The following is a 19137-nucleotide window of genomic DNA, read 5'->3' as shown; positions in this document are numbered from 1 at the left end:
ATGCAAAAACATCTATTAGAGTTTTATTTCTAACAGAAAAATGCTAGAAATAATCTAAAGATCCAAAATAAGGAACTGATTGTCCAAAGCATTGGATATACGATGGACTAAGTAACCTCTAAAAGGTATTTTTGGAGCTCCCATCATGGCTCAGTGGAAACAAATCTGACTAGTATCCATGAGGACATAGGTTAGATCCCTGGCCTCACTCAGTGGGTTAAGGATCAATCTGGCGTTGCTGTGAGCTGTGGTGTAGGTTGGAGATGAGGCTCAGATCTGACATTGCTGTGACTGTGGTGTAGGCCAGCGGCTATAGCTCCAATTCAACCCCTATCCTGGGAATCTCCATGTGCTGCAGGTGAAGCCCTAAAAAGACAGGAAAAAAAAAAGAAGAAATAAAAGGTATATTTAAGAGTTTAAATGTGAGAAAATGCAATATGATACTAAGGAGAAAGGATTTAAAACTATTTGTACCCATCAACCTAACCATATCTTGAAAAATAGGTCCCCCAAAGGCTGGAAATGTTAATAAATATTTCCAAGTGTTACGGTAGGTTTTATTTTTTTCTTTACTTTTTTTCTGTATTTAAAATAGGAGGAGAATCTTGGTACTATTTTTTTTTTTTTTAGAAAAAGCCCTGTAACATGGAAAATAGAATATGATGCAAACCGGGCGCAAATGAAACAATAAAAGAACTGTCCCTCCAAAAATGCTAAAAGTATCTCCACTGAGACATATTAATCTGAATAACTTATTCTAGAATTTTAATTCATCCTAATTAGCACTATTTTTTTAAGTACTATTATTTTTTATATTATTTCCATGTTTCCCAAACTGGTATAACAAAATAATTTGGGGTGCTACAGTGAACTCAACAGGGACTCCACAGATGTTTTAAATGTGAGGCAGTAGTTCCCTGGTAGTATAGTGGTTAGGATTTGGCACTGTCACCACCATGGCCCAGGTTCAATCCCTGGTCTGGGAACTGAGATCCCCTATCAAGCAGTTGCATGCTGCAGTTTAAAAAAAAAAAAAAAAAGTGAAGTGTATACACTGTCATTAGACTCTATCATAAACTGAACAAACTACTAACTCAAAGTAGTATTGTTTCAACATCAGATCTCGTGTCATTTCTTTCAGTGACATATCTATGAAGCTGGGTTTTAGGAAACTGCTATGATACAAACCAATGAACATGCAAATCAAGGTGGACCAAGAAACCTTATCTATTCCAAGGTCTGAGAAGTTGGACAGTGTCCACCAAGGGCGCACATTCCATTAGTAACTGTGTTTATTTAAAAATAAAATGCTGGAGTTCCCGTCGTGGTGCAGTGGTTAACGAATCCGACTAGGAACCATGAGGTTTCGGGTTTGATCCCTGCCCTTGCTCAGTGGGTTAACGATCCGGTGTTGCCGTGAGCTGTGGTGTAGGTCGCAGACTCCGCTCAGATCCTGCAATGCTGTGACTCTGGCGTAGGCTGGCAGCTACATCTCCGATTAGAGCCCTAGCCTGGGAACCTCCATATGCCATGAGAGCGGCCCAAGAAATGGCAAAAAGACGAAAAAAAATAAATTTCATTGTGGCTCAGTGGCAACAAACCCGACTAGTATCCATGAGGACACGGGTTCCATCCCTGGGCCTGCCCAGGTTAAGAATCCAGCGCTGCCATGAGCTGTGGCACAGGTTGCAGACACAGGTTGGATCTGGTGTTGCTGTTGCTATGGCTGTGATGTAGGCTAGCAGCTATAGTTCCAATTTGATTCCTAGCTTGGGAATGTCCATATGCCGTAGGCGAAACCTTAAAAAAACAAATAATACAAAATTAAATGTTTATGGTAATCACTTCACAATATATGCATATATCAAATCGTTGTGTTGTACATCTTTAATACAACGTTATACTGTCAATTATATCTCAATAAAACTGAAAGAAAAAAACCCACAAAAAACAAAATGCTTACCAATGATACTTAAATTTCTAATACTACTAACTAAATAAATGATACTGTTAGGTCATTCCTTTTGGCTCATCAATGTGATTAAAAAAAGGCTGAGATACAGGGGAGGTCTTGAACAAAGATAGTTTCAGACCCTCTGTATTTCTTTATCATTATAAATTACAGAACATTCTATACCAGGATAAAGAAATATAGTGATAGAAAAAAAAAATGTACCTGTTGAGGATCCTGGTTCGGATGAGACTTTGGTATAGCTTGTGAAACTACTGTAGTCAATGGTTTCCTAGCTATAATGAACAAAACCCAAAATCTTATTCATCATACATATACTACTACTCTAAAGTTTTTAAAAACTTATTTCTAAAAGTAGATAAAACAATGAATATAATTTAATTATTTTCAAAGTGCAGTATGCCAGGCGCTAGGGAAATGGCAGCAAACAAAACAGGTTCCCTTGCAAAGGGAGGGAGACACAGGATAGAGATAAATTCAGACTGAAACAAAAGGGTTTCACAACATAGGATGATATGATAGTTATTTTAGTACGATGATCCACAGAGATCTCGTGGGACCTAACATTTATGCTGAGACCTGACAAGAAAAAACCAGCTATGCAGTGGTAAAGGTGGTCAGGTGAAAGGCAGAACAAGTGTAAAGATCCTGAAAAGCTGGTAAGCCTGCATAATGGAAAGGAGGACAGGATAGCTAGGCCAAACCAATTTACCAGGTATCTGTTTAAAATGGGACTTTTTTCTTAAAAGAAAATAATGTTTCTTTGGAGTTCCCTAGTGGTCTAGAGGTTAAGGATTCAGCATTGTCACTGCTGTGGCTTGGGTTTGATTTCTGGCCCAAGAACTCCCATATGCTATGGATACAGCCAAAAAAGAAGAAAAAAAAAACTAAAAATAAATAAATAAAAATTTTTAAATCTCAGTGTCTTCTAAAGTCACGAATGAGACTATAATTTTTTTTCAGCCATGCCCATGGCATGCAAACGTTCTTGGGCCAGGGATCAAACCTGAGCCACAGCAGCTACCCCAGCCACAGCAGTGACAACACTGGATCCTTAACCCACTAGGCCACCATGTAATTCCATATAAGATTATAATTTTAAAGTGATTACTGTTTAAAAAAAAAATAGCTATATCTGGTGTAAACTTCATTTTTTGCAAACTGTTTTGTTTCAATATTTTACTGTAAAAATTCAGAATCTACTAAATGAAACAAAAGTAACTAGACTTTAGAACTCGAGGTTATTTATAAAAAGAGTTTTAAAAAGGCACTGGATGGAGTTCCTTTTATGGCTCAGCGGGTTAAGAACCTGAATGATATCCATGAGGATACAGGTTGGATCCCTGGCCTTGCTTAGTGGGTTAAGGATCCAGCGTTGCCATAAGCTGTAGTGTAGGTCACAGATGTGGCTTGGATTCCACGTTGCTGCGGCTTCGGTGTAGGCCAGCAGCTCAGCGTGTTAAGGATCTGACGTTGCTGGGAAGCAGGTTGCAGATGCAGCTCAGACCTGGCATCGCTGTGGCTCTGGCATAGGCCAGCACCTGTAGCTTCAATTAGACCCCTAGCCTGAGAACCTCCATTTGCCGTAGATGCGGCCCTAAAAAGCAAAAAAAAAAAAAAAAAAATTCTAAATTAACATTTCTAAAATATATTAAGTCATCTCACAAAAAAATTAACATACCAAAGAAAATAACCTTCACACATCCTAAAGCGGTGGTAAAACTGATTTTTCTCTAATTCTGTATTTAACAATGTTGTCATTCATTTGCACTCCAATTAAAAAAACTCCATTTTCTCAGATTCTCTCAAGAAAACCAATTTAATCATTTTAAAATATTTATATCAGAAAATAAGTCACTCTTTATTATTCAGACTCTGCCTACTTGTTTATCTGCAACCCCCAAGTCTATACCCTGGTTTTTGAGGTCATTTGCAGACATGCAGAAGCTACAAAATAAGAGTTGCCTGACCTACACATTCCCAACTGAGGTAGGACAAGGCAACGTTCCGCCTTTCATGCTACAAACAAGTGTCCTTTTTGTGGTCTATTTAGTACATTTTTCACATGTGGGGGCTTTTTGTTGGTGACTTTGCTATTTTAAAATGTTCCCTAAGCACAGTACTGCCTAGTGTTCCTAAGTACAAGAAGGCTATGATGTTTCTCATGTAGAAAAAAAGTTTAAGTTTCATTCAGGCATGAACTACAGGGCTGTTGGTCATGAGTTCAAAGTTAATCAATCAACTATACTAAATGGAAACACATAAAATAAAGTTTTGTACAGATCAACTCATGAAAACGTTCTGACTAGAGGTCTGAAGAAACCTAACCCTACATTTCTCCTAAAAGCAACTGCTTATTTTCAACTAATTCACTGCTTAGTTACTTTATAGAACATAACTACTAAAAATAATGAGACTCAACAGTAACCTCTTTTCTAACGTGAGAAAAAAAGAATAAATTTCCCAAAACTAAATTCTGTAATTCCTCTATCTTCACATTAGGAATTTATATCCTTATATGATATTATATAACTATATCTACCCACATTTATTTTTCAAAAGTTTTTTATTTTTAATTTTTTAGAAAATAAATTATAACAATTGTGATCAATTTAACTACTTTTAAAAGAAATATTTTACTAGGTATAATAATTTATTCCTATTTTTCTCAGGGATTCCTTGAGATATTAAAATAGAGTTCAATTTTAACTTTTGGGTATCATAAAATACATTTTTCATTTATATTTAAGAGTACATATTTATGTTCCATAATACTGTTTTTCTTAAGAAAATGCTATTGGCAACATACCATAAGCCAAGTCAAAAGACCAATCAATGACATATTGAAAAGATATTTGCAACATATGTCATAAAGGGCTGATATCACATATGTAAAGAACTCTTACCATCAAAGTGAAGAAAAGGACCAACAATGATTAAAAAACGAGACAAAGAGTAGAGCAGATACTTCATGAAAAAAGACACACAAATGATGCTTAAACACAGGAAAAGCTCGATTTCACTTGCAGTAACAAATACAAATTTAAAATATACCCTCAGGGAGTTCCCCCTGTGGCTTGGCAGGTTAAGAACCTGACTAGTATCCACAAGGATGTGGGTTTGATCTCTGGCCTTGCTCAGTGGGTTAATGGTCTGGTATTGCTGCAAGCTGTGGTGTAGGTTGCAGATGCAGCTGGGATCTGGCATTGCCATGGCTGTGGTGTAGGCCAGCAGCTGTGGCTCTGATGTGACCCGTACCCTGGGAAATTCCGTGTCATGGGCACAGCCCTAAAAAGCAAAAAATAAATAGAATAAATAAGATAAAATATACTCTCATCTATTAGGTTGGTAAAAATTCAGAATTTGGCAATGCTATGGACAAACACACATTCCCATAAGTTATTGGAGGGAAAAACAGTATGATTCCTTTGGGGGAATTTTGAAGTATGTAATAGAGATATATATTTACCCAATAACCCTACTGTTAGGAATCTGCCCTGAAGACACACTTCCAACAACATGCAAAAATTCTGTCCATACGGTTATTCAGATACAGACATACACAGTAACTTATTGTTACATTATTTGTAATAGCAAGATATTGGAGACTAGTTGCATAAATGACAGTTCATTCACACAGTAAAATATTACATAGCTGCAAACAAATAAAATGAGGATGAGTTCTATGAAGTGATATGAATCAATTTCTAGGATATATTATTAAGTGAAAAGAAGCAAGGCGCTAAAGAAATTATAGTGTGGTACCTTATATTAAATAAGGGGAAACAAGACTTTATATATGGAGCTGTTTATTTTTGAAAAAAAAAAATAATAAAACCACCCAAAACAAACAACAACAAAAAAACCAGTTCTCTTGTGGTGCAGTAGGTTAAGGATCTGACATTGTCACTGCAGCAGCTCAGGTTGCTGCTATGGTGCAGTTTCAACCCCCTGGCCCAGAACTTCCATATGCGGGGGCGCAGCCAAAAATACAAAACAAAAAACCAACCAACCACAGGTATGATAAAATGGTTACCTACAGCAGGTGGGCAAGAATAGGATGGAAGGCATAAGAAAAGAATCTGAGTATATGTTTTTATATAATTTTGATTTTTGAGGGGTAATATTTTATATAGTCAGAAATAAAAATAAATCAACAAGGACGGCAAAAAGCCCTCATACAGAATATAATGGGAGTCTCCGTTGTGGCTCAGCAGAAACGAATCTGACTGGTATCCATGAGGACACAAGTTCAAACCCTGGCCTCACTCAGTGGGTTAAGGATCTGGTGTTGCTGTGAGCTGTGGTGTAGGTCGCAGACGCAGCTCAGATCTGTCATTGTTGTGGCTGTGATGTAGGCCAGTGGCTACAGTTCTGATTCAACCCCTAGCCTGGGAACCTCCATATGCTGTAGGTGTGGCCCTAATGTAATGAACTTAACTATATTTAAATCAAATGATAACATAATAATGCTAAAGAAATAAAAGTACCCAATAATTTTGGAACATAATATGCCAACTCTACACTCAGGATGTACTCTAAAAACAAGCAAACAAAAACCAATCAAAAAAACAAAAACAAAACACAAAAAAACAACTTCAAGACAAAGAAAAACTCCAAGGAATTTCTAAGCTTTAAATCTGTAAATATTTTCTTTTTAGGGTTCTGTGGCATATGGAAGTTCCCAGGCTAGCGGCTGAATTGGAGTCACAGCCGCCAGCCTAGGCTACAGCCACAGCAACACCAGATCCAAGCCACCTCTGCAACCTAGACCTAGGCCAAAGCTTGTGGCAATGTCAGATCCTTAACCCACTGAGGGAGGTCAGGGATCGAACCCATATCCTCATGGATATTAGCCGGGTTCTTAACTCGCTGAGCCACAAAAGGAACTCCTGAAAATTCTTTTTGCCAGTAGTGATATCAGTTTAACCATTCAGTATGCACTGTAGAACTGAGAAGTAAATACCCTGATGCTGCTTGGCACCAGGGCCCTCTCCAATGTAAGAAAAGAGAAATACAATTATATAATAAAGGAAAGAAAGGAAGAAATCTGGTTTAGAACTGGAATTAAGAGATCTCAATATGAACTCAAAAATATTTTTTCTAAAAAAGTATCTTCTAGGAGTTCCCCTTGAGGCTTGGCCAGTGGTAACAAACCTGACTGGTATGCATGAGGACACGGGTTCGATCCTTGCACCCACTCAGTGGGTTAAGCTGCCCTGAGCTGTGGTGTAAGTCACAGCTCAGATCCTGCCTTGCTGTAGCTGTGGTGCAGGCCAGCAGCAACAGCTGCAACTCCAAACCGACCCCTAGCCTAGAAACTTTCATATGCCGCGGGTACAGCCCTAAAAAGACAAAAAAAAAAGGATCTCCTAGCACTTGACCAAAAATACATAACAACGGGAATGGATTATAAAACACACACATACACATATTTGGTTATATGTGCCTACATATGCTTATATATATACATATTTTTGGAAGGAAAGAAATGGTTACTTCTGAGGAATAGACTGAAGGACTGTGGTAGGAATGAAATTTGTTTTTCACTATATTATCTCCTATTAGAATTGATTTTGCCAAGCATACATATTACCTATTTAAATACTATGTAATTCTTTAATGTAGCCTCCAGAGCAAACATCTTCTCATCCTTTGAACTATAAAGAGAACAATCCAATATAGTCAAGCCATTCTAACCTTCAGGACTGCTTTCTGGATCATACGTCTGCAGAGTTCCTTGTTGCTTAAAGGAGGTATGTTTCTTTTTCAGTATTTCCAAGCCTTCTAAAGCAGTACTGTGTTCAGACAATGATTTTAATAGGGAAATGCTATTTTCTAATCCAGAAAGTTCTGAAGAACTTTTTGGAGTATTCCAGTACTGTTTGCTCTCTCTGGCAGTTTCTATGTCAGTATTGTCAGGAGGTAAACTTCTAGTCCTTCCCAAATCTTCAGATTCCAGAATATGTGATTCTGTGTCTTTGGATATAGGATACTTTACTCCCAGAGGGTAAAACGAAGAATTGGAAACTTGGGTATGTGATTTATCAAGTGCAAGAAATTCTTCAGAGTGATTCTGACTGGCATTTAATAGTTGGGTGCCATTGTCACTGCTAGAAGTTAATGGTAAAACCTGTTCAGTATTTTTGTGTAAGTCAGTTCCCATAATAAAAGGCTGAGGCTGAGCCTGTTGTGACCATGGATTGTTTTCAGGATCCTGATTAGTGGCTGTGTTTAAAGAGTGAGGGATATGTAAATTTGTGTTTATACTTTCATTTGAGAGAGAAGCAAAATCATAGTTAACTGTGACTTCCTGGGTAGATTTATTAGTGCCTTCATTACTACCTACATTTGCATCTTCAGTCCACTCCAAAGATGCGTCAAGATTGTCTGAGGTGTCACCGTACTCCTCCTCTATTTCTTTTCTAGTGTTTCCAGCTTTCCAAGGTCCTGTGTCAAAACCTACAGAAGTTTTATCACAAAATTGTGATGGCAGAATCTCTTTCATGGAAAATGTCTCTGCAAGTCTGCCCCCACTAGACGTTAAGAGAGGCAAATGGTCACTGCCAACTTCTGCACAGTTTATATTCTCACAGCTTGAATTGTCTTTAACTAAAGTTTCCTTCACCCAACCCTCTGAATCGTGGGAAATTCTGCTGCTTTCCTGTGATTCCTCCTCAGAGTCACTGGTTTCAAAATTGTTCAGATTAAAAGTAATCTCCACAAGTGGTTCATGAATACTGTTCAGATTTTCATTATCAGCATTACTTTTAGAAAACATGTCAGCAATGCCATTAGAGACCCTAAAATCGTTACTTAGTGAAGATTCAATCTGCAGATGTTTATACTCCTTATCTGGGGTTCCATACATGGTTATCTCCTGAGCTTTTTCTGTAATGAGAATTGATCCTTTTATGCCCATCCGGTCATTTTGATTAAAAAGTCTTTTATTATTTTCTTGAATGTCATTTTCTGATAATAAGCTGTCATTTTCTGATAATAAGCTGTCGTTTTCTACGTTGTCACAAGTAACTGGTAAGGCACTGCTTTCACAGAATGAAGGAAATTCTAATTTTACCTTTTGATTCCAGGATTGATCATTATCAACTACTGCCTTGTCTTCATTATACTTTTTTCCCTCTTCAGTACATGTTTCTAAAAACCGCATGCTTTTTTGCACCAAAGCGTCTTTCAAATTTAAATTTATATTACCTCCCTCGGCCTCAGGATTTTTTCCTGTATTATTTCCATCTACTGCAGAAGAATGTGCAGGTGAACGCTGTGAGGATAAATACATGGCCCACCGGCTTTTATTTCTCATGGTATTTTTTGATTGATGTTGGCAGTATAAACTTTCTGTGCTCTTCACCTGAGTGTGCTCTTCCTGTTCAATTAAGCACTCAAGTTTAGCAGGAATTTTTAAATTTCCTTGTGGCTGTATCGGAGGGCAATGTCCTGTAATCTCAGAATTTGGTTCTTTAGATGTACCAGTGGATTTGGATTTCAGAAGAGCCAATATCTGGGCTTTACTTCTAATGTTCTGTGAAACTCCTGAATCGTGAGATACCAAACAATCTCTTTTTATAAGCTCATCGGTCAGTAAAGAACCTGAATGCTTATTTACAGAACTGACAGTAGAGCAAAAATAATTTTCTTCACATAGCATTTCTGGGTTAATCTTGAAGGATGGAGTAGAGACAACTGAAGAAAAAGCTATGCCATTTCTCTCTCTGTCCTGGTTGTCAGGGTCTGTTGGCATATAATTTATATCTTTTTTGCCAACAGTAGAAAACAAAGGAGGTGTGCTGTAGACTGGAGAAAGAAAAACAGGACCAGCTTCCTTAGCCTCAAGTGAAGCAGCTGATTCACTATTTTCTGTAATAGCCATTTTCTTTGGCACTTGACGTGGTCCTTGAAAACCCTAAAAATATTAAACAATTATTAGCTACTCTATGATCTATAAAGGTTTGAAATAAACTGTCTGAAAAAAGAAAAGGAATATGTATGTTTTCCAAAGTAAAATAGTAATAAAGATGTAAAGTTTGCTAACTTAAAATGCAAATTCTCATTTCTATTAAGATTAGGGTTTATGGAGTTCCCGTCATGGCACAATGGTTAACGAATCCGACTAGGAACCATGAGGTTGCGGGTTCGGTCCCTGGCCTTTGCTCAGTGGATTAAGGATCCGGCATTGCCATGAGATGTGGTGTAGGTTGCAGACGCGGCTCAGATCCTGCGTTGCTGTGGCTCTGGCATAGGCTCTGATTCGACCTCTAGCCTGGGAACCTCCGATATGCTGCGGGAGCGGCCCAAGAAATGGCAAAAAGACAAAAAAAAAAAAAAGATTAGAGTTTACTTCCTTTCAACCTAAGCATATAGTATAAAGTACTGTTTTAACAATTCAGTACAGTAGCTTCAAAATTCACTAATTCTTAAAACAATCTTATAAATATAAATTGATTTATTATTTTCAACAGAGAAACTTACAGTAAATTTCCTTTTTAAACCAGCAGGTTGACACCCAAGGGACCGGCCAGAAGGTATAAAGCTCTTTGAATTTAATGGAGGTGCTCCTTTAATGATATCTTGTTTAACAGCTATGCTTCCAGCAACTTTAACCTCCTCAACTGTGATTAAGTATCGATCACTTTCTAAATCATCTCCAGGTTTCACCTAAATTTTAAAGAATATATGTCAACATCATATATATCTAATTATTCAATTTTCTATGTGTTCCAACAAGCTTCTAGCACCAGCAAAGACACAATGGATATTCAATAGTTGTTGAACAAATGAATCAGTAACTAAATTTTTTATTACTATGTACAGTTAACTATTAACAAGCTTTAAAAAATTCACTAATTTGTTTATTCAACAATACATATGAGGGACCCCATGAGGACTTTTGTTACATGCTAGAGATACAAAGATAAGCAAGAAAATATGCCTCCTCTCAAGGACTTCACTTAGAATCCATAAAACTTAACTGTAATTTTTATAATTAGAGCTATTAAATAATCAGTCATATATCTATAAATTAATGTGAATTAGATACACACATAATTACCACAAATTATAAATTGCTAGCTATTTAAATCATATTCAAAAAAAGCATTTTTAATCACTTTAATATAGTATTTGCCACCATTTCTGACTGCAGCATAAAAATAAGATTATCAACCTGCACAAAATCTGTATTATCACAGATAATGTGTTTTTTAGTCATGAAATAATTTTAAATAATAATAGTAGTTGTTAACACCAACTAAGCATCTATTAAATTAGGGCTTTTCCTAGACCTTCTTTTCTTTGTGTGTGTGTGCTTCACTTTTTATTTATTTTATTACTCAATGAATTTATTGCATTTATAGTTGTACAATGATAATCACAATCCAATTTTATAGGATTTCCATCCCATGACCTTCTTTTGATAAGTGTAAAAATTTCACAACTTTGAGTTCCTGTTGTGGCTCAGTGGAAACTAATCTGACTAGTATCCATGAGGACCGGTTTGATCCCTGGCCTTGCTTAGCAGATTAGGATCCAGCATTGCCGTGACCTGTGGTTTAGGTTGCAGACGTGGCTTGGATCCTGTGTGGCTGTGGCATAGGCCAGCGGCTACAGCTCTAATTGGACCCCTAGCCTGGGAACCTCTATATGCCACAGGTGCAGCCCTAAAAAGACAAAAAAAAAAAAAAAATTCCACGACCGCTATTAAAGTCATATAAAATTTAAAAATAACGTAAGTACCATGGCCAAAATCAACATGATGATATGAATAGGCATTTTAACACTTTTAGAATCACTGTACTAAAACTGCTAGGCACTTTACATAAAGTCTATCTATGGTCTACATTTTATAGCAAAGAAGTTAAACATAGAGGTTAGATTAGCTAGGAAGTATGTGAAAGTGGGAAATGAACTTGGAACAAACAGTTCTAAGATCCTTATTCTTTACACTAAAATATGCTTTTAGTTACATTCCCTTCCTTTTTCCAACAGAGGAAAACACAGAACATTTGAGAAAATATTTTAAGTAGGAATGATCTCACATAATATACCCCACTGTAGTTCTATGCTTATCAAAACCGTATAATAGAATCAGAGTCACTTTCCTGATTTAAATCCCAGGCTAACCACTGTAACTCTGTGAATGTGGACAAGTTACTTAACCTTCCATCACTACACTCCTAATCTGTAAGAATCACAGGGTTGTGTAAAGAGTCAATGAAACAATACCTAAAAGCTTTTGGCAATGTCTGGCTAATAATAAATGTTCAATAAATACCAGCTATAATTATTAGTATTAGTACCATTACTATACTATTTAATAATACGCATAAGGTAAAAGGTCTTTTAACAATAACTTAAAAATAAGATACATTAAAATACCTCAAGGCACTTAAGAAATAAACTCTCCAAACACTGTCCTTTGTCATCATATAAAATGGCCTAAATAAAAACAAAACAAATGTTAAAGACATTAAAATGGGACACAATGTAATTCTGCTTTTCTTAAACATCTTCAAAGCAAATCAGAAATTGTTATATAGGACTTCTCTCATGGCACAGCAGGTAAAGGATACGGCATTGTCACTGCAGTGGCTGGGGTTGCTCCTGTGGTATGGGTTCTGATTCCTGGGCTGGCAACTTCCACATGCCACAGGTGTAGGAAAAAAAAATCCTTTTAGGAGTTCCTGTGGTGGTGCAGCAGAAACAAATCCGACTAGGAATCATGAGGTTGCAGGTTTGATCCCTGGCCTTGCTCATTGGGTTAAGGATCCAGTGTTGCCATGAGCTGTGGTGTAGGTCACAGACACAGCTAGGATCTGGTTTCACTGTGGCTGTGGTATAGACCGGCAGCTGTAACTCCAGTTAGACCCCTAGCCTGGGAACCTCCATATGCAGGGGGTGTAGCCCTAAAAAGCAAAAGAAAATAAAGATATCCACATTAAAAAAAAAGATCCTTTTATAAGTACATCATGTAATGAAAGGATTACCTACTTTGTTAATTTATATTTAAAAGTTCAACTATCTCAAATGTTTGTAAGTATCCACTCAGTATGTGCAAGATAACAAAGGCACACACATAAAGAAATTTAAGAATTTAATCCCTACAGGAGACTCTCGGAATGGAATTAGGGAGAAAGAGAATTGGAATGAGTTAGAGGTGGCAAAACAAGAAACAAGATTAGTAAAGAAAGTATTGTAATGGAGTGGTTTGAAGGATCTAGGTGATGGTTAGTGCTTGAAATAAGTCTTGATCACTGGGATAAGACTATTGTTTAAGAAGCATGACGAATAAAACTTATTGAATATGTGCAATATGGAAGAAAAAGAAAAATACGGTGATTATCATTTTCTGGCTTTCTCCTCTGTCTCTCTACCTCTCTAGCCATTTTTCAAGTGTCTTCTCTACTAGCTCCTTAAGCATTGCTGTTTCCATCACTTTGGATAACAGTTGGCGGGTTCCCTAAAATATTAAACTCAGAGTTACCACATAATCGAGCAATTTCCCTCCCAGGAATTGTGCAGAGAAATGAAAACAGTGTTCATGAAAACTTGCATATAAATGTTCACAGGAGCATTATTCATAATCCCAAAAGGTAGAAACAACTTAAAAAGTTCATCAATTGATGAATGGGTAAACAAAATGTGATATATCCATAAAAGAGAGAATTAACAAGAAAAAGGAATAAAGTATTGTCACATGTTTCAACATAAATGAACCTTGAAAACATGCTAAATTGAATAAGTCATTCACAAAAGACCACTTACGGTATAACTCCATTCATGTGAAAAGTCTAGAATATGCCAATGTGTTGAGACAGTATTGGTGGTTGGTTAGGACTGAGGGTTGGGTACTGGTTAGTGCCTTTACGGGATTTCTTTTGGGGGTGACAAAAATATTCTAAAAATAGACTGTGGTCATAGGTGCAAAACTCTGTGAATATTCTAAGAACCATCGGACTGTATACTTTTAATGAGTATATTTAAAAATGTATGAACTGTATCTCAATAAATCAGTTTGAAAATTTGGTATTTCTAATGCTCAATCTTTCTCTTCTATTCTTTACATTCCATAATCCATTGCTGAGCAATATCATCCACACAAATCAGCTCATGTCACACTTCTGTTCAAATCCTTCCAAAGCTTCCACAGCTCCCAAAGAATAAGACAAAAGTCCTTACAATGGGAGTTCCCATCGTGGCACAGTGGTTAATGAATCCAATTAGGAACCATGAGGTTGCAGGTTCAATCCCTGGCATTGTTCAGTGGGTTAAGGATCCAGCATTGCCGTGAGCTGTGGTGTAGATCGCAGATGTGGCTCAGATCTTGCGTTGCTTTAGCTCTGGCGTAGGCCAGCAGCTACAGTTCCGATTGGACCCCTAGCCTGGGAACCTCCATATGCCGCCAGTACGGCCCTAGAAAAGACAAAAAAAAAAAAGTAAAAATTTGTTGAATAAATGAATGAATCTATGCCAAGAGCTTCAAATATCTAAATGCCAAGTACTTCCAATTTACATCAGTAGCCCAGAACTGTTTCCTGAGTTCTAGGACCTTAGAGTCAACTATGTTGAGTTTTTTTATAACCCTGCAACTTCAGTATATTCAAAATGGAACTCAGAATCTTCACTGTTTCCCCTAAACTTGCTTTTCTTTTTCCAGACAGCCTATCTCATTACTATAATTGTAACACAGAAACCTGAAAGTCATTCTGGATTCTACCCATCCCCCATGTCCAAGACCTTAAGATTCTATAATATTCTTAAAAGTTCTCTCTAATCATCCTTCTCCATTGTCAGTGCTAATGCCTGCTTGGTCAGACCCTCACTATTTTTGTTGACATTACTCTATAGCCTCTTTATTATGATTCTAATTCTTTACTGGCTCCCCAAGATGAGCACACAGTCTTTCATAATAGGGCTCCTACCTACCTCTTTAGCTGTATATTCTACAGTTTCCCAACAGGGGCCCTTTGTTGCAGCCATACTGACTTGTTTGTAGTTCCCCAGAAATATTTCATCTTGTTCCATATTTCCACACTGTTATAGCTATGACACCATCTTCAGACACTCTCCCTCCAACATATCGATTTTGTTAACAAAACAAATATTCAAAAAAACACTCTTCATCTGGAAAGACGTCTCTGGACCAGATTATGATGTCCCTCCACTGTAATCTCATAGAACTGTAAGCATATCTCTGTACATATTTTAATCCTTAGGCTCTTAGGTAAAGATGAGATAAAAGTTCCTCGAAGACAAAAACTGTTTTTAATCACTGCATGCTTAAAATGTGCCAGCTTCTGTGTTAAGAGGTTTGCTTTCTTTTTTCTTTTTTTAAAATATTTTTGGCCACTCTGTGGCATATGGAGTTCCCAGGCCAGGGATCAGATCCGAGCCACTGCTGCAAAGGATCCTTGAACTGGGCCAGGCCAGCGATAGAGACTGTGCCCCAGTGATGCCACCCAACCCACTGCACCACAGTGGGAACTGCTATTTGTTTTCTTATTTAATCCCTAGGATAATTTTAGGAAGTATCACTTTCCCTATTTTACAAAGAAGAGACTATAGGCCCGGAGAGCCTAAATAACTTGCCAAGATTACAAATCGAATAAGTAAAGAGCAGGATTCAGACTAATGTCTATTTGACAATAACTGCTCTCCTACATTGCTTCCATATGTCTTATTTGAATTTTCCCACTGCTTACCAGCAATTTATCTTTACTGGATGACTCAATTAATGAAAGATGAATAACACTGACAGTAAGAATTTAAATACATAAAGAAAAGGCATTACTTGCAAGAAAAAGAGTGTAAGCAATAGCTTATATTCGCGAAGAAGGGTATTGTCTAGGATATGAGATTATTAATTTCCCTGGATCACAGAAAATCTCTCTGGAATTAACTTAAATTTATCTTATTTTCCTATAACCTACCAGTGCAAAGTATGCAATGAATATTCAACAAACATGCTATCTTTGAAGATAAAGTTAGATAATACCACAAGCACAACCTTAATACTTAGGATTTCATACTAAAAGAAGGCATGAAAGATAGGCAGAACCCAATCATATGTCTTTTTAACATAACACAAAATCAGTAAGATTTTAAAGACTTGGTGCAGAAGTTCCCATTATGGCTCAGTGGAACAAACCTGACTAGTAACCATGAGGATGCGGATTCAAACCATGGCCTTGCTCAGTGGGTTAAGGATCTGGCGTTGCCATGAGCTGTGGTATAGTAGCAGAAGCGGGTCAGATCTTGTGTTGCTGTGGCTGTGGTGTAGGCTGGCAGCTGTAGCTCCGATTGGATCCCTAACCTGGGAACCTCCATATGCCATGGGTACGGCCCTAAAAGACAATAATAATAATAATAAAGACCTGGCCCTAACTTAATAGGAAAAACATAAAAGGAAAAAGTTTTACAGAACAGCACTGGACAGTAAATGATTTGAATTAGTTTAAAATTATCTAGCTTGTTCAACTTAAGATGACTAAACATTAAGCTAGGATTCAACTAAAAGTTAAACTAAACTAGGAGTTCCCATCATAGCTCAGTGGTTAACGAATCTGACTAGCATCGATGAGGACACAGGTTCAATCCCTGGCCTTGCTCAGTGGGTTAAGGATTCAGAACTGCTGTGAACTGTGGTGCAGACCAGCAGCTACAGCTCTGATTCGACCCCTAGCTTGGGAACCTCGATATGCCATGGTGCGGCCCTAAAAAAAAGTTAAAAAAAAGCAAAAGTTAAACTATTTGTAAATTTAGTAAGATCTGTGAGCTTCCATTGTGGCTCAGCAGGTTAAGAATCTGACAGTGTCTGTGAGGATGCAGCTTTGATCCCTGGCCTTGCTCAGTGGGTTGAGGATTCTGTGTTGCTGCAAGCTGCAACGCAGTTTACAGATGTGGCTTGGAACCAGCATTGCTGTGGCTGTGGTGTAGGCCTGCAGCTACAGCTCCGATTCAATCCCTAGCCTAGGAACCTCCATATGCTATGGTATGGCCCTGAAAGGAACCAAAAAAATTAATAAGATCTATAAGACGAACTTGAAGCCTTAAGGCAAACCTAGTTTTTCTTTTACTTTTCTACTTTAATAAATTAAAAATTAATTTTAAAAATAATAAATAGGAGTACCCGTCATGGCACAGTGGTTAACGAATCCGACTAGGAACCATGAGGTTGCGGGTTCGATCCCTGCCCTTGCTTAGTGGGTTAAGGATCCAGCGTTGCCATGAGCTGTAGTGTAGGTTGCAGACACGGTTTGGATCCCAGGTTGCTGTGGCTCTGGCATAGGCCGGTGGCTACAGCTCCGATTCAACCCCTAGCCTGGGAATCTCCATATGCCATGGGAGCAGCCCAAGAAATGGCAAAAAAGACAAAAAAAATAAAAATAAAATAATAAGTAGCCTTGCTATGTTAAAAAACTTCTCGATGATAATTTCGTAGTGATAGATAAGGAAACCATCTAGAATAAGGACAGAATATGGAGATCTTTAACCTCCTCATTCAGGAGGCCACAATCTTGCCAATGTGTCCTATGTTATCAACTCAACTTTTAAATTAGCAATATTAAGAGAGACAACAGCATGGTTAGGGCATGGTTCATTTATGACTCTTCCACTTCTGAGCTATGCGAAACTGGCAGGCAAGCAACTTCACCTCTCTGTGCCTCAGTTTCATCAACAGTAAAATAAAGACACAAATAGCAACTAATAGAGTTATAAAGACTAAGTCAGTCGACACATTTAAAGCATTATCCCTGGTTTATAGTAAGCACTTGAAAAGTTTTCAAAAAACGAAACAGAGTGGTAGGTAAAATGGGTGAAGGGGGTCAAAAGGTACAAACTTCCACTTACAACATAACTAAGTCATGGGGATGTATGTAGAGGATGGTGACTATAATATACTCTGCTGTATATTTGAAAGTTGCTGAGACTATATCTTAAAAATCCTCATCACAGAGTTCCCTGGTAGCCTAGCAGATTAAGGCTTGAGTAGCTGCTGTGGTGGGAGTTTGAGCCCTGGCCAGGAATTTCATATGCCATGGGTGCAATAAGAACAACAACAAAAAATCAAAGCAAATTAAATAGTAGTAACTGACATTTTATAAGGCACAAATTAATCACTGTGATGTGGAAATCATTTGACAACGTCTGTTTTCACAACACATCAGCTTATGGACATCTAAAATTTTATCATCTACAGAGTTTTCTTAGCACTCAGTCAAAAGGCAAGAGCCCAACTCTTGGACTCTGTAGTCGTCAACCGCTTTGCACTTACTTTGTTTCCTACATGAGCGATCTTCAGAATTCCATCTTGCCATACTTTTGACTTCTTCATCTTTTGATGAGTATATAGGACCTTATTTACAAAAATACAAAGGAAAACATGGTTTCTGTTTCCATGCATGAAATGTTACAGGTGTTTATACCCTTTCTACATACCAAAAAAGTTACGACATTTTTTTATCAAAATAAAAGCACAGGTACCATACCACTAACAACAAAACATCTATTAAAAAAAAGAAAAAAGGAGTTCCCGTCGTGGCTCAGTGGTTAACGAATCCGACTAGGAACCATGAGATTGTGGGTTCGATCCAAGGCCTCACTCAATGGATTAAGGATCCAGCATTGCCATGAGCTGTGGTGTATGTCGCAGATGCGGCTCAGATCTGGTGTTGCTGTGGCTGTGGTGTAGGCCAGCAGCCGTAGCTCCGATTTGACCCCTGGCCGGGGAATTTCTGTATGATGTGAGTGCAGCCCTAAAAGACCAAAAAAAAAAAAAAAAGAAACCAAGTAGTAAAAGGCAAGGGAAGGGAGAAAGGAGAGGTAAAAATCTAAGGAAGACACCAAAAAATTAACTGAGCAAGAAAAATAATTTTGAGCTTCCTAGTCATTGGTAGGATGAGAAAAATTATGCAGTTCTCAAAGTCCAGGAGTCCACAGACTCCTGGAGGTGTCTCCCTTGAGACTTTTCAGGGGTCTATGAAGGAAAAACTATTTTCATGATGTATTTGCCTTTCAATCTCATTCCTTTGGTCATGCTTAGCGGTGGCTCCTAGGGTTATATGCATCCAATATTGCAATATTCAATTTCAGACTGAATGAAGAAGCATGTCTGAGAATCTAGCTGTTTTCTATTATGTCAAATGTTAAAG

General features: G+C 37.6%; 1 protein-coding gene across 2 annotated transcripts in view; it reads right to left on the bottom strand.

The window, feature by feature from the left end:
* ZGRF1 (zinc finger GRF-type containing 1) overlaps positions 1 to 19137 on the bottom strand; it is a 78634-nt gene that overhangs the window by 54217 nt on the left and 5280 nt on the right. For both annotated transcript variants that reach the window (XM_047799036.1, XM_047799037.1), the window contains exons 3-7: positions 18261 to 18341; positions 12365 to 12424; positions 10460 to 10645; positions 7673 to 9893; positions 2177 to 2247 (exon numbers count right to left, since the gene is read on the bottom strand). In XM_047799036.1, coding sequence (XP_047654992.1) covers positions 2177 to 2247; positions 7673 to 9893; positions 10460 to 10645; positions 12365 to 12424; positions 18261 to 18341 — 2619 coding nt within the window. The remainder of the gene's footprint in view (positions 1 to 2176; positions 2248 to 7672; positions 9894 to 10459; positions 10646 to 12364; positions 12425 to 18260; positions 18342 to 19137) is intronic.

This window comes from Phacochoerus africanus, chromosome 10, assembly GCF_016906955.1.
Source record: "Phacochoerus africanus isolate WHEZ1 chromosome 10, ROS_Pafr_v1, whole genome shotgun sequence".
NCBI lineage: Eukaryota > Metazoa > Chordata > Mammalia > Artiodactyla > Suidae > Phacochoerus > Phacochoerus africanus.
Note: the sequence above shows the minus strand (reverse complement) of the source record. Positions and strands in the feature narration are given on the sequence as shown.